Source organism: Alexandromys fortis, unplaced genomic scaffold, assembly GCF_014885135.2.
Source record: "Alexandromys fortis isolate MF-2015 unplaced genomic scaffold, M_Fortis_MF-2015_v1.1 scaffold_106, whole genome shotgun sequence".
NCBI classification, from domain to species: Eukaryota; Metazoa; Chordata; class Mammalia; order Rodentia; family Cricetidae; genus Alexandromys; species Alexandromys fortis.
The window spans coordinates 3,444,559-3,462,277 of record NW_026067980.1 but is presented as its reverse complement, the minus strand read 5'-3'; the positions used below and the strand labels follow the sequence as shown (position 1 = coordinate 3,462,277).

General features: G+C 43.3%; 1 protein-coding gene across 2 annotated transcripts in view; it reads right to left on the bottom strand.

Moving 5' to 3' along the window:
• Cacna2d3 (calcium voltage-gated channel auxiliary subunit alpha2delta 3) overlaps positions 1 to 17,719 on the bottom strand; it is a 798,817-nt gene that overhangs the window by 606,345 nt on the left and 174,753 nt on the right. For both annotated transcript variants that reach the window (XM_050158222.1, XM_050158221.1), the window contains exon 3: positions 5,131 to 5,247. In XM_050158222.1, the coding sequence (XP_050014179.1) occupies positions 5,131 to 5,247 (117 nt within the window). The remainder of the gene's footprint in view (positions 1 to 5,130; positions 5,248 to 17,719) is intronic.

Below are 17,719 nucleotides of genomic sequence, written 5' to 3'. Positions count from 1 at the left end.
TATATATATCCAATTAGATTTGTGCCACCTGGTGAGATTTCTGGCAAAGGAACATACTCCTTTCAGATTCGATCATACCAGTGATACTGGAAAGGGTGGCTCCAATACAAACTTGAGGTCTTTGGCTCCTCCAATGCTTAGACCCCAAGAGGTAGATTCCTGCTGGGGACGCACGGAATCATTATAATATGAAGAATCCCAGTCATGACTTCTTGAATTGTTACTGCTGCCAACAGGGGTGCATGGATCACAAGGGGGTCTGGACCAATCTCCAGATAAAACCACAGGAAGCTAAAAGTTAGTGAGAAAACACTGCCTGGGAGGCAAGTAGTCCAGGATCAGTAGCACAATGAAAATAAAAGGTCTAGGGGTGAGAAGAACCACAGAAAGATGGGTGCGATTTCCAAGATGCACCGACATCCAGTCTGTTCACACTGGGTGTGCATGTGTATTTTAAAATACAGACATGCACATTTCAGAGTGTGCGGGCTGACCTTATACTGAGAAAGAACATTTCTATTCAAACAGGGTACTTTCGTTTTTCTCCTCAAAGAAACAGCATCAGCCATATCAAATCTTTTTTTTTATGCCACTAATTTAAGGCAAAATTGTTTCAAAATAGACAATACCGAGAGGCTGAAGCCAGTTCCTGCTTCCTCCTGTCCCCACCCAGGTGCTTCCGGCCGCACCAGAACTCCTTCTGTCGCATGCTCACAGGACGGAGGAGCCTTACCCAGAGGTGTGTGGATACGCACGGTGCTGTTTGTCAGGTGTTAGACTAGGCAGGGACGTGCAACACAGCTGTACTCTTTCCTTGAAGATGCAAAACCTAAACTCAGTGCTCCCTGGAGTGTGACCTAGGCAACTGACCTTACTCAGTTCTGTCTCTTGCTCATTTCTAGGACAATAACTCCTAGCACTGACACAAACGGCATCACCGCCTGGCACCCGGTCAGGTGCATTGCGCTCAGTTAACCCGGAAGCATACACTCCCGCAAGGCTCCAGGGAGGTATGCGAGGACAAGCGATCCATGGGGACGGCTCAGCTGTCCTCCCCAGCTTCCCACCTTGGAGCAGGACAGAGATCCCGGTTGGTATGTCTACAGCCCAGGCTGCACACACTGCAAAGGGTCAGAGTCCTGGATACGGTGCTTCCGCCAGGGAGTACCCTACATGTGCAGGCCCTCAAGTGCCCCAACGGACACCAGGCCTCTCGTGTCTATCAAGGGCACAGACAGAGTGAATGGCTATTTATAGTCTCTTCTTCCCTAAAACTCTGTGATGTGCCAAGAGATGCAAATGAAAACAGTTTTTTCCTCACCCAGACTGATAATGCTGCCACTAGTGTTGAAAACAGAGCCAGGTGTGGTTACACACCCATGTTGCATTGTTTTACTGTTTGGGCTTTTGGGGGGAGTCCCTAACACCAAGCTTCCCAGCAAAACACACACGGAGACTTATTCTTAGTTATGAATACCCGGCCTTAGCGTGGCTTGTTTCTTGCCAGCTTTTCTTAAATTATTCTGACTACCTTTTGCCTCTGGGCTTTTATCTTTCTATTTCTGTATACCTTTCTTCTTACTCCGTGACTGGTTGGGGGCGGGGCCACTGGCCCCGATGCCTCCTCTCCTTGTTCTCTTGCGCCTTGTTCTCTTTCCTCCCAGACGCGTCTATGAATTATACTCTTTGTCTGCCAGCTCCGCCTATCCTTGTTCCTGCCTTGCTATTGGCTGTTCAGCTCTTTATTAGGACATCAGGTGTTTTAGACAAGTACAGTAACAGCTTCACAGAGTTAAACAAATGCAGCATAAACAAAAGTCACACACCTGAAAACAATAGCCCCCAACACACCTGTGATCCCAGAACTTGGAAGCCTGGGGCAGGGCACCACTTGAGTTCAAGGCCTGTGGGGGAGTCTGGACTGCACAGAGAGACCTAGCTTCAAAAATATAATCATAACCTAATAACAAAACCAGAAACAACCCTGGGGAAAGGTAGCTCAGCAGATAAAGGCACATGTTGTCAGGCCTGGCCATCAGAATTTGTTACCTGGGACCCACGAAAGAATTGACTGCTGCAAGTTGACCTCTAACCTCCACATGAACATGGTGTCACATGTGTTCCCCCACAAACATACATACACACACATACATAGACTACAAAACTGGGATATTAAAAAGTAAAATGATAAAGTAAAAACAATAACATATATAAGGAAAATATTATTAATATATACAAGGATGACTCAAGAAAACAGTACTCATACACTGCTTGGAGGAGTTGTAAACTAACATAATCTTAAAAAAAAAACAGAAAAAAATTTTAAACACAAATAACTTTAAAGTAGGTTCAGAACATTTTAGATGCCTTCAGATTTGGAGCTTCCTATTAAGAATATAGTGTGTTGTCTAGGATACCAGGTATATGGAGGTGATGAGAAATGTGTGCTCTGGTGACCGGGAGCCCCAAACTCAATGTAACTGTAGAGAATACATAGCATCTACCTCTCCATCTCCCCTTTGTGAACTGCAGATGGCATGAAAACCTCCATCATGGGCTATGATAAAGACGAGATATGTGAATATTGGCAAAATCCTTAAAGGGATGCCCACCACTTGGTTGCTTGATTTATTATTGATATGCATAAAAATTCACAGCAGTAATATTGATTTCAAAACTTGCAAACAACTTAAATGTACAAATAGGTAGAAGCAGAAGCAGTGGAATCAATTAATAAACATGTCAGCTACCTAAGGAAACCACAAAACACAATTACATGAGAAATCACCAAGGGGCGGTTGAAAGAAAGGATAAAAAGCTGGATTATAAGGAGAACAGGTGCCTTAATTTTCAAATTGAAAAAAAAAATACAAGCACATAAACAAAGGAAAAAGACTATAAAGCACATGGTCACAATTCCAGATGATACTTTCTCTTGTATGACAGTCAATCTTGATTTTCAGCTTGGCAGAATCTAGGATCATCTAAATGACAGACATCTGGGCTTGTGGGGGGACGAGATTTCAGGACTGATTTACTGAAGTGGGATGGTCCCCTCCACATCTAGGTCTAGGTGACACCATTCTCTGGGGCCCCTCCACGTCTAGGTGACACCATTCTCTGGGTCCCCTCCACGTCTAGGTGACACCTTCTCTGGGCTACAATTCTAGATTGAATAAAAACAAAGCAGCAAATTGAGCACCAGCAATCCCCTCCCTGACCCGTTCTCTCCTTCCTGACTGCAGGTGCCCATTGACTAGCTACCCCACATGACTGCTACCAGACTTCTCCACTATACTGGACTGGGCCCTCCAAACTGGGAGCCAAAGCAAGCCCTTCCTTCAAGATTCGTTTGCTACTTGGTCAGAGCAATGACAAAAGCATCTGATAGACCTTGCTTTGTTTTTTTTTCCAATATATTCTAAAAGTTCTACCCAAGAAACATCCATTTTGTAAACAAGAACTCATCATAATGGTATAAAATTATTATTCTTTTAAAATATTTATTGTGTTTATGTGTTTTGTGTTTTACCTACATGTATGTGTGTGCACCATGGCCATATAATGCCTGCATAGTTCAGAAGAAAGTGTGGGATCCTCTGGAAATGAAAGTCCAGGCTGTTTTGAGCTATCTTCTGGATGTTCAGAACCACACCCAGGTCCTCCACGAGAGTAGCAAATACTCTTCACTCCCAAGCCATCTCTCCAGCCCTTAATTAGTATCCTTACTTCAGGGTTCTGCTCCTGACGTCTGAATGGCTACCAAGCTGCCATGCCCATTAGGGAAAAAATGAGCCATGTTCAGACAGACGAAAGCTGGCCTGGGGATGTAACTCAGTGGTGCGTGGCTTGCTTAGCATGCATGCCCTGAGCCCACTCTTTATTGTAAGATTCCTCTCAGATGCTTCAAGGCAGGGACATAAGACAGGTCGAAGACCACCATGCAGCTTTCACAATACTACTGGTACACCATGTTTGTGGCATCTAAAAGAATCTCCCTTTGAGGCTCTTCAGGGAATCTATCAAGAAGCCTTTACCAGTGAGCTGGCTCACAGTACTGGTTTCCATTTACTGAGCACCTCTCCCTGCAGGGCCTGCACCAAGAACAAGTTTTGTCATGTTCCTCCTCAGGTGCTGAGGGTGGCCTGTTCTGCAGATGAGAAACTAAGGCTCACAATGACTTCTTGGCCAAAGAGCAGAGCCTACTATGTGATAAGGAAGGTTTTATACCCAGGTCAAGCTCACTCATGTTCATACAAAGACCCAAAACGAATGAAATTGTTAATAGACAGACATGTGAGATTATCTACTTTGGGCAGAAATACTTTGAGAAAATTGATTTGGTAATGCAGCATGAGAAAAGCTAAAGTAAGGAGTGATCGTTCCTAACAAAATGCTACTGGAGAAGAGCATTAAAAATGAAAAATCAAGTGAACTAGACACAGGAATGAAAGACCCATCGGGTAGCAGTTTTCCTTGCAACTGTATATCAATATGGCTTTAATATAGGATACCACATTACTCACACACCACAAAAATGAACCTAAAATGCCCTGATTGGTCAGCAGTGAAAAATAAAGTAGGAAGTCAACTTAGCAATAAAAACAACAAAAACCATATATGCTGCAATTCCCTTCATATGGCTGATATTAAATTTCAGTGAGCTGCTTGGATCAATACAAACATTGTAATCTCAGTAAGGGTCCAATAAAGCCAGGAGAACATCCAACTTCTTCCAGACTTCATGTGGCCCACCAAGGTATTCATTCAGCTTCACACTGTGGCAATCATTTTTCTAACAATGCTTTATCTCTGTCCAGTGAACCACAGCGTCGCCCTGAGTAACCCTAAGAAGTTAGTGAGAACCTCAGAGTTGGGAACCCATCCTTTGCAGCCCCTGTGCTGAAGGTCTCACATCCAAAGATAAAGACGGGCCTCAGAGTCCCATGTGTGAAGAGTGCAATGCAGAACTGCTTTTCGTGGTCGCCAGAATGAAGAAAAGAGAGCAAGTAGGAGCATCCGTGCAATGAATGGGCAAACTTTGCAAGTTTAGGTTGATCAGTGACAGTCCCCAAAGGCTGTCTGTCTGTGTGTCTTTGGAAAACATAGTGCAGACCCTGGAAGACTTACCCTCACTGCCTCAGACTTCTTGTGAAACATTTCCTCCATGTTCTTAGCCAGCTTCTTCACCAGTTGGAGACCATCAATTTCTTCAATGGCAACATCTTTCTCATACTCCTTGTATTTCTGTAACGAGAGGGGCAGCATTAGAAAGAATTGACTCTAAGGGACCTCATGCATGATTTCCCCTGATGGATACAGAAATAAAACTTTATCAACACCATGTCTGTTGGGGTTGGAGATGGTAGGATACATTTCACAACTACAAAATCAAGCAGAGAGAAACATGAAAATTGAGTCTGGTTGTGGTGATATTTTGTTTGTGCTATAACGAAGTTTGCCTGTAGATCAGAGGGTAGAGCTAGCCACTACTTAGCCATAGAGGCCATTCAGTGGTGGCACACACCTTTAATCCCCAGCATTAGGGAGGCAGAGGCAGATAGATTTCTATGAGTTCAAGGCTACCTTGGGCTACACTAGATTGATCCAGTCTCAAAGAGAAACAGCCAGGCAGTGGTGGCTCACACCTTTAATCACAGTACTTGCGAGTCACATGTCTTTAATCCTAGCTCTAGGGAGGTGGAGACAGGAAAGGTATTGGCTGGGCAGAGAGGAATATGAGGTGGGAGGAGACAGGAACCCAAGGCGTTCGGTCTGAGGACTTGTAGAGACAGGATACCCCATTTAGTCGGAGGATTTCATAGAAGTAAGAACTAGTGGCTGTCTGCTCTGCTTCTCTAATATCTGACTATGGGTTTTTATTATTAAGACCAATTAGAAATCGTACTACATTGGCTCTGACTGGAAGCTGAAGCATCACCCAGGTAAGGAACTAATCAAATTTGGCTAATCAAATTTGGTCACATTTAAGGAATGCCCTAGGGTGCTGATTGGACTTGATTTCATCATCTTCTCAATTGAAGATGGCCTTTTCTATAAGAATCCATTACACACGGAAGACCAGATCATCGGGTTAAGCAAAATAAGATGTGCTCAGCCTAGTGTTGGCCTGCTGGCCTGGGGTGGAGCTCAGATAGCCTGGTGCTGGCCTGGGGGTGGAGCTCAGAAAGCCTGGTGCTGGCCCAGGGGTGGAGCTCAGAAAGCCTGGTGCTGGCCCAGGGATGAAGCTCAGATAGCCTGGTGATGGCCTGGGGTGGAGCTCAGAAAGCCTGGTGCTGGCCTGGGGTGGAGCTCAGTGACTGGTTGCTTGCTTAGCATTTGCATGGCCCTGGATCCTAATACATATTTTCCCTCGATGTGGAGCCTGTAGTTTGTTTTGTTTCTTTCTTTTGGAACATGAAAGCAGAAAGAGACATGTGGGAAGAGAAGAGAGATTAACAGGAGGGAGAGGGGAACAATAGGGAGCCATAGGATGAATACGATCAAACTATAATATCACAATGCAGCTAAGAAAATAGCTCACTCAGAAAAGTACTTGCTATGCAAGCACAAGAATTTGAGTTCCCTCTCCAGAACTCAGATGAATAATAATGATAAAGAAGAGGGAGGAGGAGGGTGAAAAGAAGGAAAGGAAGAGGAAGAAGAAGAGCAGCAGCAACAGCTACCCCCATTGCCACCACTACCACCAGGCAGAGGGGCATGCACTTGTAATCCCACCACTACCGCCAGGCAGGGTGGCACACGCTTGCAATCCCACCATTTGGGAGAGGAAGACAGACCATGCAAGCCCCAAAGAAGCCTTAAAGAAGAAGAAAACGAAAAATAGGAAAAGAAACCAAGGTAGAAGGTGGCTATGGTTTCCTCTGACTGTGCACACAGGTACATGCTCACTTGCTGTACTAGTGGCTTCTTGTTGTTGTGATAACAAGACAAGATCAAAAGAATAAAAAGATTTCTTTCAACTCCATTTCCCCATGGCAATCCATCATTGAGGGAATCGGGACAGGAACTTGAGCAAGAATTGGGAAGCAAGAGCTAATGACAAACCATGGAAGGTGCCGTTTGCTCGCTTGTTCTCTCTTCTGCTCAGCTTGCTTCCATACATAACCCACGACCACCACCCCAGGGGAATCACCGGCTCTGCTCCAGCAACTAGCAATCAAGAAAATGCCACAGTGATAGGGGAAATTCCTCAATTGAGTCTCCCTCTTCTCAGGTGTGCCAAGTTGACAACCAAGATAAGCCATTACGCCAGTACACATGGAGACTGCTAGGAGGAGGAGAGTGAGCAGTAGGGAGGCAGGCAGGACCAGGATGCTGGGAGGAGGAGAGTGAGCAGCAAGGCAAAGGGCCAGGATGACAGCAGTGGCCTCCAGAAATTATCTGACCACTGGAGCCTCAGTCTCAGTGCAGCCAACACCAAGAGGAATGACCATCTGACCCTTGGGACCATAGGTACCTGGAGGAATGTTCACTGATGGTTATACTCTGCCTATACGTGAAGGAACAATCAATAGAGCCACAGTCCCCAACTGGAGAAAACTGGACTCCACCAACTGGAGGCAAAAGGAACCCCTCTCTCCCGCCAAAACATAGACTCTACTTATTCCAATTGGAGGAAGAGATGGGTAGACAATAGGCTAAAAATACACTCAACAACATAAAGAACAAGACAGCACCACCAAAAACTAGTGTCTCTACAACAGCAAGACATGAACATCCCAAGGCAGATGGATCAGAAGAAAAAGACCTTAAAAATAACTTTATGAAGATGATTGAGGCCCTTAAAGAGGAAATGAAAAGTTCTCTTAAAGAAATGGAGGAAAAGGCAATCAATAAACTGAAAGAAATCAACAAATCCCTTAAAGAAAACCCAAAAAAGTAACCAAATAGATGAAAGAAATGGTTCAAAACTTAAAAATTAAAATAGAGGCAATTTTTAAAAAGCACAAACCAAAGGAAATCTGAAAATGCAAAAACCGGGTAAACAATCAAGAACATAAAAACAACAAAAACAATACAAAATAATCAATGAGACAAGGAGTAGGTTCTTTAAGAAAATCAACAAAATAGACGAAACTTTATCCAAGCTAACTAAAAGGCAGAGAGAGAAAACTCAAATCAACAAAATTAGAAATGAAAAGGGGGGGAAACTTGATTGCTCTTTGGGCTAATGAGGGAGGGGGACTTGATTGGGGGAGCGGGAGGGAAATGGGAGGCGGTGGCGGGGAAGAGACAGAAATCTTTAATAAATAAAAAAAGAAGTATAAGAAATGAAAAGTGGGACAGTAGCAAATAATAATAAAAAAATAAAATAAAACCCAACTGGATAACAAAATCCAAAAAAAGAAGAAATGAAAAGGGGATATAACAATAGACATGGAAGAAATCCAGAGAATCATCAGATCATATTTCAAAAACCTATACTCGACAAAATTGGAAAACTTAAAGGAAATGACCAATTTTCTGGATAAGCATCACTTACCAAAATTAAATAAAGACCAGATAAGAAAATTAAATAGACCTATAACTGCTAAGGGAATAGAAACACTCATCAAAAGTCTCCTAAACAAACAAACAAAAAGCCCAGGACCAGATGGTTTTCAAAGAAGAACATATACCAATACTCCTCAAATTTTATACTTATACCAATTTTCAAAGAACTTATACCAATACTCCTCAAATTTTTCCAAGTAGAAACAGAAGGAAAATTGCCAAACTCTTCTTACAAGGCTATATTACCCAGACACCCAAACCACACAAAGACACCACTAAGAAAAAGAAACACAGACCATCTCACTCATGAACATTGATGCAAAAATACTCAATAAAATATTGGCAAACTGAATCCATGAACACATGAGAAAAATCTTCCACCATGATCAAGTAGGCTTCATCTCAGAGATGCAGGGATGGGTCAACATATGAAAATGTATCAATATAATCTACCATATAAACAAATTGAAAGAAAGAAAACCCCACATGATCATCTCATTGGATGTTGAAAAAGCTTTCAACAAAATTCAACACCCCTTCATTATAAAGGTCTTGTTAAGAGCAAGAATATAAGAATATACCTAAAAATTATAAAGGCAATATACAGAAAACCAAGAGCCAACATCAAACTAAATGGAGAGAAACTCAAAGCAATTCCACTGAAATCGGGAACAAGACAAGGCTGTCCACTCTCTCCATATCTATTTAATATAATTTTTGAACTTCTAGCTAGAGCAACAAGACAACAAATGGAGATCAAAGGGATACAAATTGGAAAAGAAGAAGTTAAACTTTAACTATTTGTTGGTGATATGATAGTATATATAAGTGACCCCAGAAATACTACCAGCGAACTTCTACAACTGATAAACACCTTTAGTAATGTAGCAGGATACAGTACTAATTAAAAAAAATCAGTAGCCCTCCTATATTCAGACAATAAATTGACTGAAAAAGCAATCAGAGAAACAACATCCTTTACAATAGCCACAAATTACATAAAATATCTTGGGGTAACTCTAACCAAACAAGTTAAAGACCTTTATAACAAGAGCCTCAATCTTTGAAGAAAGAAATCGAAGAAGACATCAGAAAATGGAAAGATCTCCCATGCTCTTGGATAGGTAGGATTAACATAGTAAAAATGCAATCTTACCTAAAGCAATCTACAGATTAATTCCAATGCCTAGCAAAATTCTTCATAGACCTCAAAAGAACAAAGGAAAAACAAAAAACCCAGGATAGTCAAAACATCCCTGCAAAATAAAGGAACTTCAGAGATTTCAAACTCTGCTACAGAGCTACAGTAATGAAAGCAGTTTGGTATTGGCATAAAAACAGACAGGAGGATCAATGGAATTTAATCAAAGGCCCGGGTATCAACCCACGCACCTCAGAACACCTGATTTTTGACAAAGAAGCTAAAATTACAAAATGGTAACAAAAGGAAGCATCTTCAACAAATGGTGTTGGCATAACTAGGTATCAACATATAGAAAAATGCAAATAGATTCATATCTATTGCCATGCATAAAACTCAAGTCCAAGTGGATCAAAGACCTCAACATAAAACCAAGTACACTGAACCTCATAGAAGAGAAAGTGGGAAGTACACTTGAACGCATTGGCACAGGGAACCACTTCCTAAATATAACCCCAGTAGCACAGACACTTCTGTAAGCAAATGACACAGTCAACAAGACAAACAGCAGCCTATCAAATGGAAAAGAATAGTGGACTGATCTCCCAAATATACAAAGGACTCAAGAAGTTAGACATCAAAAGAACAAATAATCCAATAAAAAAAATGGGGCAAAGTACTAAATAGAGAATTCTCAACAGAAGAATCCCAAATGTCTGGAAGATACTTAAGGACATGCACAATATCCTTAGCCATCAGAGAAATGCTAATCAAAACTACTCTGAGCTACCATCTTACACCAGTCAGAATGGCCAAGATCAAAAACACTAATGACAACTTATGTTGGAGAAGATGTGGAGCAAGGGGAACATTTTCCCATTGCAGGTGGGAGTGCAAACTTGTACAGCTGGCATTGGAAATCAGTATGGCAATTTCTCAGAAATTGTTTCTAAAGAAACAATCTACCTCAAGACTCAGCAATACCACTTTTGGGCATATACCCAAAGGATGTTCAATCATACGACAAGGACATTTGCTCAACCATGTTCATAGCAGCATTATTTGTAATAGCCAGAACCTGGAAACAACCTAGATGTTCCTCATCTGAAGAATGGTTAGAGAAAATATAGTACATTAATACAATGGAGCACTACACATTGGTAAAAAAATTAATGACATTTTGAAATTTGCATGCTAGTGGATAGAACTAGAAAAAAACATACTGAGTGAGGTAACTCAGACCCAGAAAGAAAAATGTACTCACATATAAGTGGCTTTTAGACATAAAGAATAACCTTTCTACAGTCCACAACCCTAGAGAACCTAGACAACAAAGAAGACCCTAAGAGAGGAATACATGGAACCAACTAGGAAGGAGAAAAAGACAAGATCTCCTGAGTAAATTGGGAGCATGAAGGGCAGGGGCAGGGTGGAAGGGGAGAAGGGTGGAAGGAAGGGAAGTGATAAAAATGTATAGTTCAATTTAAAACAATAAAGTATATTAAAAAGAGAAAACCCTGCACACATATGAGCACACACATACCAGAAAATATCACGATGAAATCTATAATTTTATGTACTGACCACTCACTAATTTAGGAGATAATTCCATACTGCAATGACAAATTTGTGTAAAGCAGCAATTCTAAAAGTGGTGCAGAGACTCCTGAAGGCTCCTCACACACTCGCAGGGGTCCATGGAGTCCTTTTTCCAACAGCTTATCTAAACTACGATGGCTTAAGTCGTGGATATCAACAAATAACTGATTGATGCAGACACCTATATAAGCATCCGCCTGCCTCTGCTTAAGTCGAACATTAAAGAAATTTCCCAAATAAAGGAAAAGGTGCATACCAGCTATTGTTCATGAAACAAATTACTTACATAACACATCTTTATCTTTTAAATTAGTTTCTCCTTAAATTTCTTAGTTATCTAATCTAATATGAAAAATATCAGTTGATACAATCCACATGAACACAAGCTCTGATGGACCGTTAGTGGTTTGTATGAACAGAAAGTGATCCTAAAATAAAGCTGATTTGAATAAAGACTTAGTTTTGTTACAACTGAATGGAAATGTTTCTTATTGAGTATGCCAACACAAGTTCACAATAGTTTTACATCACTGTGAAAACAATCATGATGCATATGTCCTTATAAAAAGGTTGAGGCACGGAAGGTGTGGGGACTTTATCTTGCTTTATTTGAAGCGCACCTCAAGCTTTGACTGAGGAAAACAGGGGTTCCTGCCGCAGCTTGGCTCTGTGGTGTCACAGGAGTTATTTTAGGTAATAAGTGTGAGAACACAGCAGGATAATTCCCAAGGTATAAATATCCATTTCCTCGCATTCCCCCACTTCTGCCTTCAAATGTGGGAGCTGGAAAGAGGCACCATTCACCCTGGCCAGCAGAGGCCAGCCTTCCACCCACGGTTCAGCTAGAGATATACTATGTGGCCATGTGTCACTCCAAACACATCCATTTCCAGTTCCGATTTGTAAGCTCTTTGAGGCAATAAAATGGGGCTCTCAAAGGAGAACTTGGGAGGACGGGAGTGCCACTCCAGTGGTAGAGCTCTGGCCTCAGATGTGCAGGTTGGACCCCTGGCAAAACAATCCAAAAAGAAAACCACTTCCAGCTTGAGGACAAAGGCAGAGAGCCCAAGGAAAGGAGTGAGCGTAGGGAAGGATTTTCTCAGATTTCTAAGACTTAATGGAAACCCATTAACAGGCAGCAGTGAGGCAGCAACATTGGACCTCGGGTTCTAGAAGCAGCAAATTCCACTTTTAGTCCAACAACAACACCCACTACCAGACACCAGCAGAAGACGAGGGCAAAAGGAGACACTGATAACAACAGTTATCAGTTATCAGAGGACATTGGGACCTCTGACCTGAACACCAGGACCAGCGGGAATAATGTTGATCCTGAGATATAAACGTTTTTCCTAGTCACCGGAGCGTGAAGAAAGATAAAGGTCTGCTGTGATATTCACTGGACACTCTGAGCTGCTGTGTAAGCAAGAGTCTGTGATGTCCCAAGAGTTAGAGGTTCATCCTTCTCCCTGCAACCCGAGAGCATACTTAAAGGTTTCATTGGCTACTCTTGGGGTCCTCTCTCTTGAATCAGGAAACCATTATTCCTCCTCCTCCTAGTGTCCTGTTCCTCCTTCATATCAAGGCTATTATGGTCCCCCACAATGCTGCACTGACATCCCAGCACTCAAAACCCAGTCAGAAGTGGCTAGACTTATCTCTCCCAGTACTGTAGCTGAGATGGCCCAGGAGGCAGGGCCAGGCCCTCATGTTACTGATCCACCCACAACTCATACACATAGAGACTCTCGGAATAAAGGCTGATGCCGAATAGACAGGAGATGATAATGGTAGTCACGGTGATGGTGATGGCGATGGTGATGAAGATGATGATAACAATGGTGATGTTATACTGCAAGGTGGTGGAAAATGAGATGCAGGCAGAAAGGTAGGCGTGCTGTCCTTTGGCTCTCTAGGTGAGAGTTCTCACCTGTGGGAAGTGAGATGCGCTGTCCTGGAATAGGGAGCCCAGGTGAACCCAACCCTGGCTACCAGTATCTTCTGCTATCTCAATAAAACTCCAGTGACAGTCACTGGAAACTTCTACCAAGTTCAAAAGCCATCCAGGGGTTTTCCTCTGCTTGCCAGATGTGCTCTGAAATTCACAGCAGGGGCCAAGTTTTATGTCTGAGGCTAATTAAGTACTGAAAATACAAAAGTTTAACAAGACCGACATCACCCTTGTGTTCATAGAAAGGGCGAAATGTACTTCTGCCTTTAGCGAATCCTCATCTGACCAGGCCCTAGTATTCTGGTCTTAGCATGATCAGGAAGAGAACTGACTTAACTCTTAACTCTCCAGTAAGATCACCCAGCATCCCTCCCCTGAACCTTCTCTGTGAGCAGGAGCTGCTGAACTGATGACCTCCTATCACAACTTGGACCCCTGTTACAGTCCCTAACCTCAACACAACATGTGCAAGTCAAGATCCAGATCTCAGATACATCCATCAGTCCACTGTTTCCTTCCTCCATCCCTGCCTGCCCTCTCTGCAGCCACTTGTCATCAGATGCTCTTTGCTAATGGACCAAGTGGACACTACTCTCTTGCCCACCCTGACATTGTAGGATGCTAGTGTCTGCTGGAATCAGGGCAGGTGAAAGCTTTGGTCTTGCTAGGAAATGTTTCATGTTACTGGAATCAGAAGATTTCAAAGGAAAGGGGAAGGAATCCAGTGATTGTCTAGAATCAGCAACAATCCCACAGCGGCCTACAGCAGTAGCATACAACAAAAGCCTTAGGAAGGAACCTACAGAGGAGATCAGTCTGACCTTAGCAACTCTATGAATCCCACATATCCACACAAAACTATATCAAGGGATGAAGGGAAAATGCATATAGTGTGTTGCAATATAACGCATGTAACCACTGACCAGCAATGTGCATTACACAGCTAAAAAAAAAATCTCCTGTGTTCAAAGCAGCCTGTGCAACCACAAACAATGCTTTTTCTCTCTTCTCTTTTTAACCTGTATTTTTCTAAATTTTATGGTGAGTTTACAATTTTATATATTGAACATGAAATGTATAGGTCTATTTAGAACTTTTTTTTAATTTATTTTAAATGTTCCTAATTGAAACAAACACCACTTCCCCCTCCCTTTCCTCCACTACAGATTCTCCCAGCTGACCTCCCTAGAATCCCTCTCATGTTCCTCCACTCTCAAATTGATATTTTAGTTAAAACACCAAATGTACAAAAAGAAAAAGTATTGAAAGCTGCAAAAGGAAAGTCATATATAAATGAAATCCTATCAGAATTACACCCAATCTTTAAATGGAAACTCTGAAAGCTAGAAGAGCCTGCACCAATACATTGCAAGTACAAAAAGACCATGGTTGCCAATCTAGACTACTATATCCAGCAAAACTATTTGCTGAAGTTGAAGGGGGGGGGAACACTTTCCATGATCCAAACAGCCTAAAAGATTTTCATGAGCAAATTTTATAAAGGGGGGATCTGAGTCCCAATCAGAATCCCTAAAGGCAACCCATAACAACAGAATCTACTCAGTCAGTTCAAGCCTGCATTGCACACGGTTCCTGTATCTCTCTGGGTTATTTTCATTGCTCTTCTGAGGTTCGGTGTGCTGCACTAGGGAGCTGGGGCAAGGAGGGCCTTACTTAGCTGGTGAAAGTCACAGGTTTGGAGAGAGGCTTTAAACCTAAAAAGGCCTGATATCTAATTGCTCAGACTTTTGAACTTTTCCAGGATAGAGAGACAACAGATTGACAGGCCAAATATCTTCTGACTTTTTTTGAAAGGCTCACTGCAATCCCATCATCTTCTGTCTCGTTGATTTTGGTGCCAACAGCAGTTTGGACTCTGAGAAGAGTCAAATATCAAGAACTGGGGACAGCTATTTGGCAAGAGTGATAGCCACCCAAAAGCAGCTCAGAGAAAGCAAACACCATGTGACAGGCATCCTCCCTCCTCAGGGCCTACAAAGGGGAACACAGTAGCACACACAGTTCTTGCTAGTCCAAACACCTGAAGGGAGAGGAGAAACCAACTTGCAAAGTGCCCTGGAGCCTCCATGAGAGACTTTGTCCATTGTCACCTGTGGCTGTAGCCCCCCTCTTGTTCTGCAAGAACAATTTTAGTAAAAGCTTCGACCCCTCCCCGGCAACCTCCCACACAGCTGCGCAAGCATGGCTTCGAGGACAGCACACGATGACATCTGCTTCAGGTCTATCAGTCATCCTCCCGCTGGAGGAAGCAATCAGTAGGAAGGTATGAGAGCATCCCTGTGGTCACACAACAGGAAGACACTAAAGAATGACACACGTGCAAGGCATAGCTGCTCTCCCATACATGACTGGAGCCACCATGAGTTTGTTCCTGTCTCTAATGCTCCATTTATTTGACCCACGGACTATGCTTTGTGTCTCTGGGAAGTCAGGCTGGATCCTGGACACCACAGCCATGATGGTGAGTGGAGCAAACACTGAGCGAGCCTTGGTTCGGGGTCAGCACATGCTGTGGGGTTAACGGGTAAAGGAGCAATGGGATGAAAAGAACCGAAAGTAGTGACCCCCATCCTGTAAGACCCTTGAATGGTGATTAGACCAAGAAACTGGGGGAACAGTCAGGGTAAAGGGTATGAAAGCACAGCCTAGGGAGGTCTAGAATACGAGGTTGCATGTGGCTCAACAAACTGTCCTTGTTTCACGTCACAGCTGAGGAACAGCCTAACGAAGAGTGCATAATGAAAACAAGGCCAGCGAAATGAAGTGATGAGAGCTGGGACACTGTAGGCAGGACATCCGGGGCCACCAAAGGTCTTGGGGAAAAAACAGACTAGTGATCAGAAGTGTGGGAAAACAAAACCTCAGTGAATAAAATAGAGGGGAAAATAAAATCCTGGCTAAAGTGCAGAATCCAGAGATGGTTTCCCCAGGTACATCAAGGAGGCTGACAGAAGAAGTTAGGGATAGAGGCTATGTTGTTTCAAGCCAATTAACCACCCAAGCCCCAGTTCCTTCATTCAGAACACCAGGGATAATGATGCCCAACCTATAGCGCTGCTCTGTAGACTCACTTGGGGAGCATCTTCCCTGTAGACTCACTGGGAGAGCATCTTCCCTGTAGACTCACAGGGAGAGCCTCTGCCCTATAGACTCACTGGGAGAGCATCTGTCCTGTAGACTCACTGGGGGAGCATCTGCCCTGTAGACTCACTGGGAGAGCATCTGCCCTGTAGACTCACAGGGAGAGCATCTGCCCTGTAGACTCACTGGGAGAGCATCTGTCCTGTAGACTCACTGGGGGAGCATCTGTCCTGTAGACTCACTGGGCAAGCAGTTGCAAAGGTCCCCAGTATGATGTCCACTCACAAAGAATCACCTCAACTCCCGGTGGTCCCTTGTTCTTCCTTCTTAGTATAGTTTTTCCTGAATACTCTAGTGCTTAGTTTCAAGCTTGGTTCCAAAACAAAGACCCTGTTGTAATAGCCATATTCCAACAGGGTATTTGATGATGCTCACATTCCCCTTTCTGCTTTCCCCGCCTCTCCACTGGAGCTGAGATGCCAGCACCGCAGCCTACATGTGCCTTTAGCCAAGAGTCTAAGTAGAGCACAGACCTACAAAGATCGTCTCTGAGCATTTGTGTCACAGAAGAAAGGCAAGCCCAAGAAACTTTGCCTTCCTCTGTCACAAGAGAACGTATGAGTTTTCTCACTCCTTCTGTTAGCAGAATCAGCACTTGGCAAGAAATCCCTTGGTGAGCTGAGAACATTTATCACTTGTGAAGGGGGACATAGAAATGCATTATTTCTGCAGCATCCATTTTGCCAGCTCATTTCACACAAACACCAGCAAAAGAAAAGCACTATTTCACTGTCAGGACACTTACTGCTGCTCATACATTTGGGTCATTTTGTCCCCTACATGATAACTGCATATCTAGAAGTGAATCACCTGGAACTGCCTCCCCCAGACCCAGAGCTGCCCCAGAGGGAATGGGACTCAAGTCAGGAGACTTCTGACCAATCACAAGTGATTAGGAGAAATGCTGATCATAATGGCGGGCTCTAAGTGTGTTCAAAATCAGGAACCAAGGAAGAGGTGAGAGATGCCGAGAGTGGCAATGGCTAAAGCAGAGCAGGATTAGTCTCCTGGCTAAAATTTCTCCTCAAAGCTAAAGTTGTCTATATGTAGTGGGCTTCATGAAAATACACCACACAAGGACTGACAGAAGGTCCAGGGGAGGAGATGGAACCATAAGACATTGCCCACCCCAAAGAGACATGGGGAGCTTGTCACCAAATATGGAACTCCAGAGCAATTCTCCTGCTTCTTGGACAACCCAAACCCAGACACCCTGATAATTCTGGTCTCTGGGAAAGTAACTGCTATGGACTGAATGTGCAAGAGGCTCCCACCCCCAACCCTGGCCACATGGTCATGTGTTTGAACTCTTGGTCTCCAGCTCATGGCACTGTTTTGAGAGCTTGTGG